Source organism: Ruditapes philippinarum, unplaced genomic scaffold, assembly GCF_026571515.1.
Source record: "Ruditapes philippinarum isolate M1 unplaced genomic scaffold, ASM2657151v2 ctg8340_1_1_1_1, whole genome shotgun sequence".
NCBI lineage: Eukaryota > Metazoa > Mollusca > Bivalvia > Venerida > Veneridae > Ruditapes > Ruditapes philippinarum.
The window spans coordinates 22557-34182 of NW_026855287.1; the positions used below are offsets into that span (position 1 = coordinate 22557).

At 33.1% G+C, this 11626-nt stretch overlaps 1 protein-coding gene and 1 long non-coding RNA gene across 2 annotated transcripts; both read right to left on the reverse strand.

Annotated features, from left to right (window-relative positions):
* Positions 1-528: 528 nt before the first annotated feature.
* On the reverse strand, positions 529-6168 carry LOC132742751 (uncharacterized). The gene is made up of 2 exons (XM_060731214.1): positions 6080-6168; positions 529-3231 (listed from the first exon to the last, which is right to left on the reverse strand). Exon 2 carries the CDS (start codon positions 3227-3229, stop codon positions 1508-1510), a length of 1722 nt encoding a protein of 573 aa, XP_060587197.1. The 5' UTR covers positions 3230-3231; positions 6080-6168; the 3' UTR covers positions 529-1507.
* A 1591-nt stretch (positions 6169-7759) lies between these two features.
* Positions 7760-11035, reverse strand: LOC132742752 (uncharacterized). The gene is made up of 4 exons (XR_009627469.1): positions 10879-11035; positions 9893-10021; positions 8535-8643; positions 7760-7876 (listed from the first exon to the last, which is right to left on the reverse strand). It is a non-coding gene; the product is annotated as an uncharacterized LOC132742752 (long non-coding RNA).
* Positions 11036-11626: the final 591 nt, after the last annotated feature.

Consider the following 11626-nt stretch of genomic DNA (forward strand, 5'->3'; position numbering starts at 1 on the left):
TTAAAGGAAGATATTTATTATTTTGGCACATTTATTCATGTTATGTCTTGAATTAAAATTAAAGATAAAGAATGGGATAAATACTTGCATTTAGAAATACTATCAAAGTTTAAACCTATGCATGAGGAATGTCTATTCCCCAATCTTATTCATCGCAAGTTTTGCACTGAAAATGACAGCATCATCTCAGTTAATCATCTACAATATTCATCGGTTGTGGAGAGTTGGAGTTGAGAGGGAGCGTTGGATGAACCATTCATGGGTCTCAAAATTTGACATTGGTGAAAATAAATATTGCCGCGTATCCAGAAGTACCCCAGAACCCCCATATGTGAAGTCGAAAGCATGTCATTCACATGATAAGTTTTTATCTTCTTTAACATTTTTTTCATGAAATTCAAAATTTTTTTGAAGAAAATTGAAATATAGAATAAACTCGTTATTTTCTCGCCATCACATAAAATATATCGAATTAAAAAATGTACCCAAAATCAACTGTGTTTTTAATACTATATTAAAGAATCTGATACTTGGAGTAGTATATGGATTTGATATGCAACTTAAGAGCTCAGAACAAGGTGTGAAATATAATGGTACTTGTAATACCACCATGCTGTTGTTTTTATTGTTACTTATGTTGATTTTCTTTACAGAACCTTTATCGAGGAACTTTATTGCTTAATATATATAAATGTTGAACAAAACTGATTGAGATGTAGCAAAATTATATTAACAAAAAGAAATGAACACACAAACATACATGTAAAGTTAATTGTCACACATAAAAGTAAAGTGTATTTAAGTAAATATGTATTCAAATATGAACTCAGTAAAGTTATTTCCCTTAGTTTATGATACATATTCTTTATTCATTACATCAAAAATGATGTTTGTATAAACATGTTACAGTTAATTTCATTAAAACATGATTTATTTTTCAAAGAGCACATAAACTCTACACTAGCTTTTCACTATATATGTTTTCATATGTCAATATTGATATTGTACAATCATATTTACGGGGCTGAGTAATTAACTGATCAATGAAATAAATAAAAATCTTTATACACATTGTCATGATCTGAACTTATCCTCTGATATTTAGACGCAGCCAAGATTAAAGGACTCCGTCTTATGTGTTTAGGCTTTTTGACATCAGTTGAATTCCTGTAAGATTTCCCTAAGTAAAAAATCAAAGAATCATTTAAATGATGATACCGCTTATAATCTGATTTTTTACAGCCTTTCAATGCACACACATAAAATAACTTAGTATGTTTGCCGCTTGATTGTTGGATTCAATTCATCTAAACACTCGGAAACATTCCAATGGTATATCATTACTAAAATAGCCAAGTGCAAGAAGATTGTTCAACTAACACGTAATAATATAAGTCTGAATTTAAAGTAAAATCTGGTTACATCAAAAGCTCTATTTTTTTTAGAATTTCCTTTTCATTTTTAGCATAATCACGAAACAGTTTTGGTGCAATCCTAAATGATAGTTTTATTGATCATTTTTAGACAAAACTTTTAACTGGTTACCATGGCAACCAACATAGACTTCACCAGAGTGTTTATTGTAGCATATCGAATACGGATCTGGTATATTTTCATGCACGATCTTAACTTGCTTCAAGTCTTCTTTCACTTGATAAATTTTGTCATTACAACGACAGCAGACAAGTAATGATCTGTCATCTAGCATCAACAATCCACAGAGTCCACTAAGATCTGCATGTTTATATGCAACTCTAACTTCCCCTTGTAAGGATACACTCATCACACTGTTGTGACCAGAATCACTTATAAACATAAGTTTAGGATCCCTACTCACAGCAATATACGGGGCAAAACCTATTGTCAGAAAATTCAGAGAGAAGTTATACAGGATATCACCTTTTATATTCAGTACAATCACACTAGGAGGAGACAAACAAGCAACATAAAGGCAATCTTGATTAAAGTCTATACCATAGCATTCCCTACCCACTTTTATACTGCGAACATATGATAGCTTATCGTCTGTTGTCATGACAACTATGTTTTTGATAACAGGCATTGTTACAGCAAACTGATCCTGAGACATTACAGCAATATCCCATGGCCGTGTGTCTAGAGCTCTCTCTTTTTGTACTAGTCTGTTCTCTATAGATACCAATTTTACCTTCTTGTTCTCATTATCAGCTAGAACTAATTCATTCATGTTTAGAACAGCACATCCCGTAATGAAACTTGTTGTTTTATCTGACTTAGTTTGAACATTGATACCTTCTTTTACGATCAGATCATCATCATATTTTGTCTTCTTTGTAGCTTCATGACCAGGAGGATTGACAATTTCACCAAATACCCTTTTCTTGGTCAATACGGTTTCGAGGTCAGCATTTCGTTGGAATGAGTAGTGAATAGTGGTGTTCATTAATGATTCTTGTGCTTCATTTAATATATCTGATTTCAGTACAGACTCAGAACGCTTAATATCAATGTAGACTTGACCATTCTGATGTTTTGCCTTGCTTAAATGAAGCCTTGACTGCAAGCTATTAATATCAGAAATTATATTTCCGCATTTATCAAGGACCATCTGAACAATTCTGCAGTTGTTTGACTTAATTCCTTCAGTGTCTTTCAGAACATCTTGTTGCATCCGATCGAGTCGGTCGTTTATGTCTTTACGAAATTCTGTAATTGCCTGGATGATTTCTTTATTGTTATCATTTATATCGCAACTACTACGTTTAGCCCTCTCAGAAATTTCTTCTGCTTCTTTTAATTTCTCCCCGAGTTTCTGCATGACGTCGTCAAAGTCCTTGTCGTCTGCAATACCTGTGCATTTTTCAGGAATGTTATCAATTTTGCACGTTCTATGGTCTAGATGTATGCAACCTTTACATCCGAGCGCATGGTGTGATGGACAATAAAAATTGATAATTTCTTTTTTGTGAATTGAACAATGTTCGGTGCATTCGTTGTATGGTTCTTGCGTTGCCTGGAGCTTATCAAAATCATCTTTTCTTAGAATTTGGTGACTCCGGGATATTTTTGCCTTCTTGTGACAATCTAGACAGTTACAACAAAGGTATTCTTGACAAGTCACGCAAAATCCATGTGCCTCTACGTGCTGACCTGTGGTAAGACATGGCTCACAACAGTAATCAAAGTCTTCTGTTGATCCTGCTGCTATAGATCCTAGCAGGTCACTTTGTTTACGCCCTGATACGGCCATGTCTGAATTAATATAAAATAACAAAAGAATGTATATTTAAGCATCGACTCATATTAAAACATGTCTAAAATATTGTTTAAGTAGTTACAGCATTTGAGAGCTTAGGATAACGATTACTCGACGATTTTCCTTTTTGATCAAGTGTAACGAAAGTCATCTTCAACGTCCGGAAATAAAATCGCGTCGCCCGATTCACAGTCCAACTATTTTTCTATTGATCTAACCGGACGGTGATGTGGTCCTGCGCATGCACTTCTTAAAGTATTTGAATCGGCTTAATTCCTTCCCACAACTACGCTTAGCCTTAACTAAATTTCTGCATTGTATTTCTCAGTCTTATCAATTTTTATTCATGATTGACTCATAAAAATTCTATTTACATTAATAAGAAAAATAAATAAATTAAGTTTCCTCTTGTTGAATCATAATATCCATTATCGAAAAATGAAGTTGATTATAATTTATAATTACGACAATGACAAATATTGGCAGTGGACCAAGAAGAAAAACTGTAAACTATAAAGAATAATAAGTCACTTAGATATAGTCCGAACGAACATGTATCACTGCACATTACCATCGTAAAGCGATAGCACGAATATGAAATTGCAATGGCACGATTGTGAAAATGCGATGGTAGACCTACGATGGTGAACACGCGATGGCACGATGGTGAAAACGAGTTGGTAGGCCAATGTTGGGGTATATAAATCACAGTGAAAAAATGGCACGATGGTATCATGGTAGGCCACCAATGCTGACCACGCGACGACACGATGGTGAAAACGAGATGGTAAGCCAACAATGTGAGACACGATGCTTTTGTGGTTAAAAAATCTACAATATAAGACTTGTAAAATCACAATGGCACGACAACGATATCATGTCATGTTTAAATGATAGATTCTTGCTGAAGTGATTGATGGCGGTAGTTATTTTTTAATCGAAGGTTACTTGTGTACTTTGCAAACCATTCAGTTTTAAAAAGGATTTACAACAAATAGATATATTTGATAATAATTTCAATTAAAAATGCAAACACATACCACTTTGAAAAGAAAAAAAAGAAGAAATGATTTGACTTTCAAAGTACGAGTATTTAAAGAAACAAAGTCCAATCGTATTTATCTTACATATGTGACGTTGTTATCGTCCTTTGTTAAACCTGTTATCAGGCATATCACAATTCAATAATCTTGTTCACGATAAACTATATTCATTTTAATTTACTTCAAAATTATTGGTGCAGCAAAAGGTCAACGCAAAATTAAAAAAAAAAACGACACAATTGAAATATATAGGACAAATATGCATGCAATGTGTATATAAATTATTCAAATAAAAAGTTTGTCCTGGTTTGTGTTTAGATATACGGCACTCTAACACAGTTTAGGTCATATGGCACCGAAACAGGAATGCTGATTTTGGCTAACCTCAGGCAGCAACGCCAAGGATCAAAATCGCCTCACCTGCTGGGGCTAAGAAATGCAAAGACACCTAATTTGTGAAGCCATTTTGTCGCCTCTTCGATCACGCAGGAATAAACGATGGCTGTAATTTTTATGCCTCAACTCTTAAAGGCAACCTCTCAGACACAAGGGGAATCTTCTGTTGTTTAATAGTAACAATAAATTTTAACGGAAAGTAATAGCCGAAAATATAAGTAAATCGTAACATTTATTTTGAACACGTTAAGACAAAAAATTAATCTACAAGGTTTTTTATTGGTTCCTGTCTATTCACTTTCAATATTCAAAAAATAAGTAACAATATAGTACTAACTTATTATTTTTTTAGGTTATGGCATGAGGTAAAAATGGCCTGTTAAGCAACATACGTCATTAATAAAGATTCTGTGATAATATTGTATTGTTATATTGCAAGATTGAAATTTTTCATTTAAGTGAAAATATTTCGCAATAATAACCCCAAAAGTGACGAAAGTTACATTTTTCTCTATTTGATTGCTACATCAGTGTGATTTGTGCCGTATGGAGGCCGTAAAAAGTCGCCCCGTTGAGGTTGACATATTATTGTATTGTGTACATGTTTGTGGTATTTTCAGTTCATTTTTTTACCTTTTTCAACTTTTGTGGTTCCAGTATTCCTCCCTGAATACTGTATAACCCTTACGATATGGTGCTTGTTTTTTTAGATTTTTCTTCTAACATCTTATCTGTGGTATGTAGGCTACAATGTACTAGTTGTAGAATTTAAGACCTTTCAAAATTCCATTTGCTTTAGTTCCGCCCTTTTTGTTTTTATCGTTTAAGCAACACACTTTCTTTTACTTGGGGACAATACAGTGATACGTCGCTTTTCATGGAATGACACGTAAGTGTCTCATTGTAGTTTTTATAATAACTGCCGCATGAACACATCTTCGAATGTTCTGATTTCAAAATTTCGCCATTTTCATGTTTTAATGTTGACTTCTGCTTAAGCCGGTGCTAAGGGGCATGGACAGTAACTTGCACTTTGCAGTATCGTCCATGAACAGGCACAATCATGCAACATGTTTAGTTTGTCGTTTCAGGCGTTCTCAAGGGATTCCGTTTTTTCTTTTTCTATTTCAATTTTCTTCACTGACGTTATGTTACATGGTTATTGAAATAGTTATTTTTACTTTTCTGTCTGCATGTTTAAAATAAATCTGACAGGATTGCCCAAAAGCGCCAAAAACGGCAAAATTAAAAGTTGCAGGCTCGGTTTGTTGAGCCTTGTTCGTGGTACTGGAAAGTACAATCTACAGCCCTACTGGTCACGCCCCTTCCTCAAGCACCATATTTAAACACGTAAACAAATTAAAAAAATATATAAATTAAATTTGATGAAAAAAATATTTCTTACCTTTCCTGTTTTCGGGTATACAGTTTACTTAATATAAGCTTTCCAAATTGACCAAGAGCAATTATAAAATACCGTGTTTTTCATTTAGTTTAATCAAACCATATGACCTACACGTTTATCTCTCATTACCTTACTTCCGTTTATGGAAAAACGTTTATTAATAGCACGTTCTAATTTATTTAAGACCAGTAATGATAATATGTTTTCCGCAGTTAACTCCCTTTGATAACAAATAAATCATATTTCATAAGAATACAAGACTGAAGTAAATAAATGTTTATTAGAGTAACTTTACAGAGATACATTGTACGAGATAAACGCTAGTTTTTTTTAATATAAATAAACTGTATTTGTACAAAAACAGTCTTTGCTAAAATTTGAGGAAAGGGTAATTATTGCTTAATCAATCGCTATTTGAAACTCGCCCCTCTTAATATTCAATTTCCCTTAATAAAAAGCTGGCTATCTGATATAATGTTCCTGTACGTTTAAGAAGGTTAATGACTCTGAGTTTTTGTTTTGTTTCACAGATAGCGATGGGGCAAGAAACAGTTAATGACCAGGGATGTTTCTAGACAATATAATTATTTCTGATTATCTCGATTGACACCAAAACAGTCTATGAGCCTGTCAGAAACAGTCGCAGATCGGTGGAATGGACTCCGGACCGAAGGGTGATTACACATCAAAGATCTCATTATCTCCCATGGAATCAAAAATCATGAAAGTTTTCGATAGTGCAAGAAACAGTCGTAGACTGGTGCAATGCACTTCGGAGTTTTTCGAGACATCAAAGATGTCATAATGTCAATTGACATCAAATTTCATGAAAATCTGAGACAATATAAACGCTATATATATAATGTAAGAAAGTAGTTTTACAGTCTTTTGATCACTTAAAATAATTTCAAAGTAGCTGGGAGAATGAGTTATTCGATTGAACTGTAATGTTAAAAAACCCATGCATTTTAAGCCAACAAATTTCTTAAACGCCATATGTCATTCTTGCATTTTTTTCATGGTACATGTCATTTTCTTTCTCTCTTTTATTTCTTATTTCCTTTTTTATCTTATTTTTATTTATTTTCTTAGACTTGCAATCGTTTGTTATAGATGAATATTGGGTAAGTTAATCTCGTACAAACAATAAAATGACAACACGTACCAAACACCCATTGCTTGGATCCTTAACCTTGTCGTTATTATATAAATACATAAATATATATTTTTTTCTGTCTTACTTATTTCTTTCATTGTTTTATTTTTTATGTTAATCTGTCTTTTTTTTTCTTTGTTCGCTTTATATGTATACATGTCACACTTTCTCATATAAATGCCATCAATGTTGATTAATATATTTTTCTGGGGGAGGGCCGATCGCTAATGTTGTAAGGACTTGGGCCCAACTCTTTTGCTATTTGTTATTTCGAAATCAATTTGTTTCTCTGTATATTTACATGTATATATAAGCAATAAAATATGAATAAACAAATCCATTGGTTGGTGAAAACTAAAACTTTTTGTTCAAAATTTGTAATTTCAAGTGGCTGTGTAATATGTAATGAACGTGAAGAAAATATATTGAAGAGCACACTATATCAGTATCATGGAACAGTTTTTGGTTGTAAACGAGCACATTCAAAACATTACATTCTACGTTACTAGACATAAAAGCATTCATAACTGTATTAAAAGTTTATTTCATTAAAAGTACGATTTCACTACATTTTTGAACATTTGAACAAAATTCATCCGAGAAGACCATGGTGTTGAATATTCCTTCCCTTTCAAAACGCACTGGAAAAGAACAATAACCAACTATTTCATATGCATAAGATAGACTATAGATATCAAACTCCTCACAGTGATTACCTCCCTTGGCAGATTGTACAGATAAGGGGAGATCACTGCGTAGGAGATTGTACAGATATACGAGTACATGTATTAGAATATGTATATCACTGACTAATGAATGCGGTTTAAAAACTGAATGCGAATATTATCTTTTATTAAATATATTTGTATTGGATTAGAATAGTTTTATCCATAACGAATATTTCAATTATAATTGAATATTTGCATTCTTAACATATATATTTTAATTGAATCAGATTAACTATATTCATAATGAATATATCAATCCAATTTTTGTAATTGAATTAGTAAACAATTTTTTTTTTTGCATTCAAAACGAACATTGGAATCCGAATTTCGAATTGTATTAGAATATTAACATTCAAAACGAATATTTAAATCCGATTTTTGAATTGAATGCAAATATTTGCATTAATAACGAACAAATAAATAAACTAGCAAAATCAATGGCATTTTTTCAATTATTCTCACTCTTAAAGAACATTCGAATACGAAGTTTAAATTGAATTCGAATATTCGCATCATTATAGTACTTACTACAATTTAAAACATTTTCCCCGATATTTAACAAATAAAATACCTTGTCTATAGGCGCCGACATTCGCAATGTCCGTCTATACAGTGTCTGTCCCTAAATCTACAGTGATCATTGGCCCAGTAACCGTCACAGTCACTTAAGGTTGCACATGCTGTAATATAAATATATCATGGAACATTATGCCTACCATAAGCATTTTTCAATGAACATAAAGGAAATAGTGATATTGGAAGCATATTATACGAAAGCTTTACAAATCACTAATTTCTGAAATTATGGGTGACCTCTTTCCCACCCCGCCCCGGACGTGGCCAGTCGCCTTTTGGTAGTGGGCTTAACGCCAATTAGGAGCATAAAATAGACTTGCATAGAAGGTAGACCTAAACACGTATTCAAAAATATACATCCGTGCAATAAAACGGCCTTAACATTTCAATATTTTTCATTTCCCATAAACTTTTTTTTATTTTTCTATATTCATTTAAAAGCCATGTTCATCTGGGCAACCACACGTGTTCTTTGGCGCCATGAAGCTGATAAAATACGAATACACGCTAATAGCTCAGTGCTTTCCTTCCTTTCATTTTTTTATATAGCTCAGTGCTTTCCTTCCTTTCATTTTTTTTTAAATTAAAATTCTTTCTTTTAAGCGTCTACAAACCACGATGATGTCTCTTTATCTGTGTTAGGGTGCTACATTATGTTTTATATAATAAAAACAACTTTTGATAACTTTGAGAGTGATTGTATAATGAAGAGGTAAATAACCAAGTATATGCCTTCGGCCTCCGTTAATGTCACATAAGCGAGGTCCATAAAATTGGATATTCACTTCATCGCACAATATTTATTATAATAACTGCTATCAGATTAACAATTAAAAATTTCTAAAAAAAAAACACGTGGTTTATTACTAAAAATAAATAGCAAGACGTCTGAGATCTCGTTTGACAGACGACTCCGTTTTTTTTTGTAGTTGATTATCTTCATGTTTTTGTTGACAAAAATGTGGGTAAATCATATTTAGGACCTTTGACCTTTTTCATAATTTGAGAACGAAGGATAGATTAAAATGCCAGATTTGGTTATACAGGCTGGTTTGCACAGTTTTTGTGATTGTTGATGAACCGTCAATATTCTAGTAGCCTTTACTTTTGGGGTCGACCGATAACTTTACTAACATAACGTAAACGTAAAAGTTAAAAATCAACACAACAACAACAACAACAAAAAGAAGACTTTTAAAATTATTGAAGTCGGAACTACTTGCGTGTTTACTTAAAAATGAATTGTTACTCTGTATAAAGACTGTGTATCTTTGACAAAACAGCAATATCGTCACTCTTGTATAGCGTACAATTAAAAAACAATACAATCAAAATTCTAAACTATAAAATTACTTGATCTATCTGGGGCTGGGTCGCACGTGCACACATTCGTTACACAAGTAGGTGTATATCCGTCGGAACATAATACGTGTCCACAAGTTGTGGTGTCAGTGTTCGTACAATTTTCAGCAAAAATCATGCCTAAATTTGATAGAGAAGAAAAATAATTAGAATCAAACTGTTGCTTGCCCTATAAAAAAGTCTACTTGAACACACGAACTTGAAATTCTATCAATATTAACGATAATATGCAAAATCTACCCCCATATAATATAGAATTATATAAGTTATCATTAATATTGGTTATTTGATAGAATTTCAAGTTCCTGTGACTTGATTAACATAGTAGTGTTTTAAATAAAGATTTATTCATATAACTGCCATTATATATATTTTTTTCAGCATTTATTTCTGGGTGAAAATGACAACATAAGTAACAGCGGCCACTTTAGAACAGCTTCAGAACTTCCGGTGTAATCCAGTTATAAAAGTAAAGTCAAAAATATCGAAAATTATTTTATGAGCCCGCATAGCTCAATCGGTTAGAGCGCGAGACTTGTAATCTCGACATTGTGGGTTCGATTCCCGAGCTGGCCAACTTAAATTAGTAATCAGTCTTTCGGATGAGACTTTAAATCGAGATCCCGTATATGGGTGCTTAAACACTTGGCACGCTTAAGAATAAGGAGAAGCTTCTGGAATTGGGTCGTCTTTCTGTATCTGTAATTGTACTATCCTCCAAAATCTAAAATGACTTATACTCTTCTGGAGGACTCGCCCATGTGGGCAGCCGGTGGCGAGTATAAATTTACGCAAATGCACACTCGAAAACCACCTCAACTCATAAGCCATTTAGTACCGGTGTGCACACTTACGTTTTTCACGGCTCTTGCAGATTTCATGCCACACCAGTACAGTTTGCTGTTTATTACATGTATATATTACCACTCTTGAACATAAAGAACCATTTACATGTATAATAATAAACAAACACTTACCGACACAGATCACTAAAGCAAACGCTATCTTCACGTACATGTTTAATTTTCGTCCTTTGGTAGCAAACCGTAATAATGAAACTGGAAATTGTGAAAGCGGCTTTTATATGGTATAACAAACGCGTGCGCTGATGTCATGGTTGTGTCCAAATGATCTTTTGAATATGTGAATTAGTAACCAATAACCTTTCAAATTGACCTCTATTCACGAATCATCCCTTTTAGACGACTATGACCTGAAGCGTGCCAATTATCTTGTTCAAAATGACACGAACAATTAAGACAGAGATTAACATATTGCGTTTCTCACATAGCGTAGTACTTGTTTATAAAATAAAAGAAAATAAAGTAGGGAAATGTGGCAACATCGTAAAAAGCAATTTTAACGTTGTCGGGTTATGCGTTGCCGATCATGTCATTTTTGGCTCTATTTAATTGAGCCATTTCCTTGAAGGCAGTTGTCAGTACTTGGTACCAAACAAAGCAACAGCATGTGTTATTATGAGGTTAATATGAAAAAGGCAAAGCCTTAAAGCGAGCTCGATTTACTTTTACCGAGAAATAGTATAAAATAATCGTTCATTTTTATTTTATGTTTTCCGTTTCCGTTTATTTTGACCCCTGTTCCTATAATGTTTCCTAATGAAGTGCGCAGGACACCAGTCTACGCATCCGTTTTCAATCAGAATACCTTGGCTATAATCGTTATCTTGTAATTCGAAAAGTTGCGATGTGTCAATTCAGTACT

Bases quoted from the DNA above. Each gene is read 5' to 3' on its own strand.
- LOC132742751 (XM_060731214.1), bottom strand. From the start codon at position 3,229: ATGGCCGTATCAGGGCGTAAACAAAGTGACCTGCTAGGATCTATAGCA.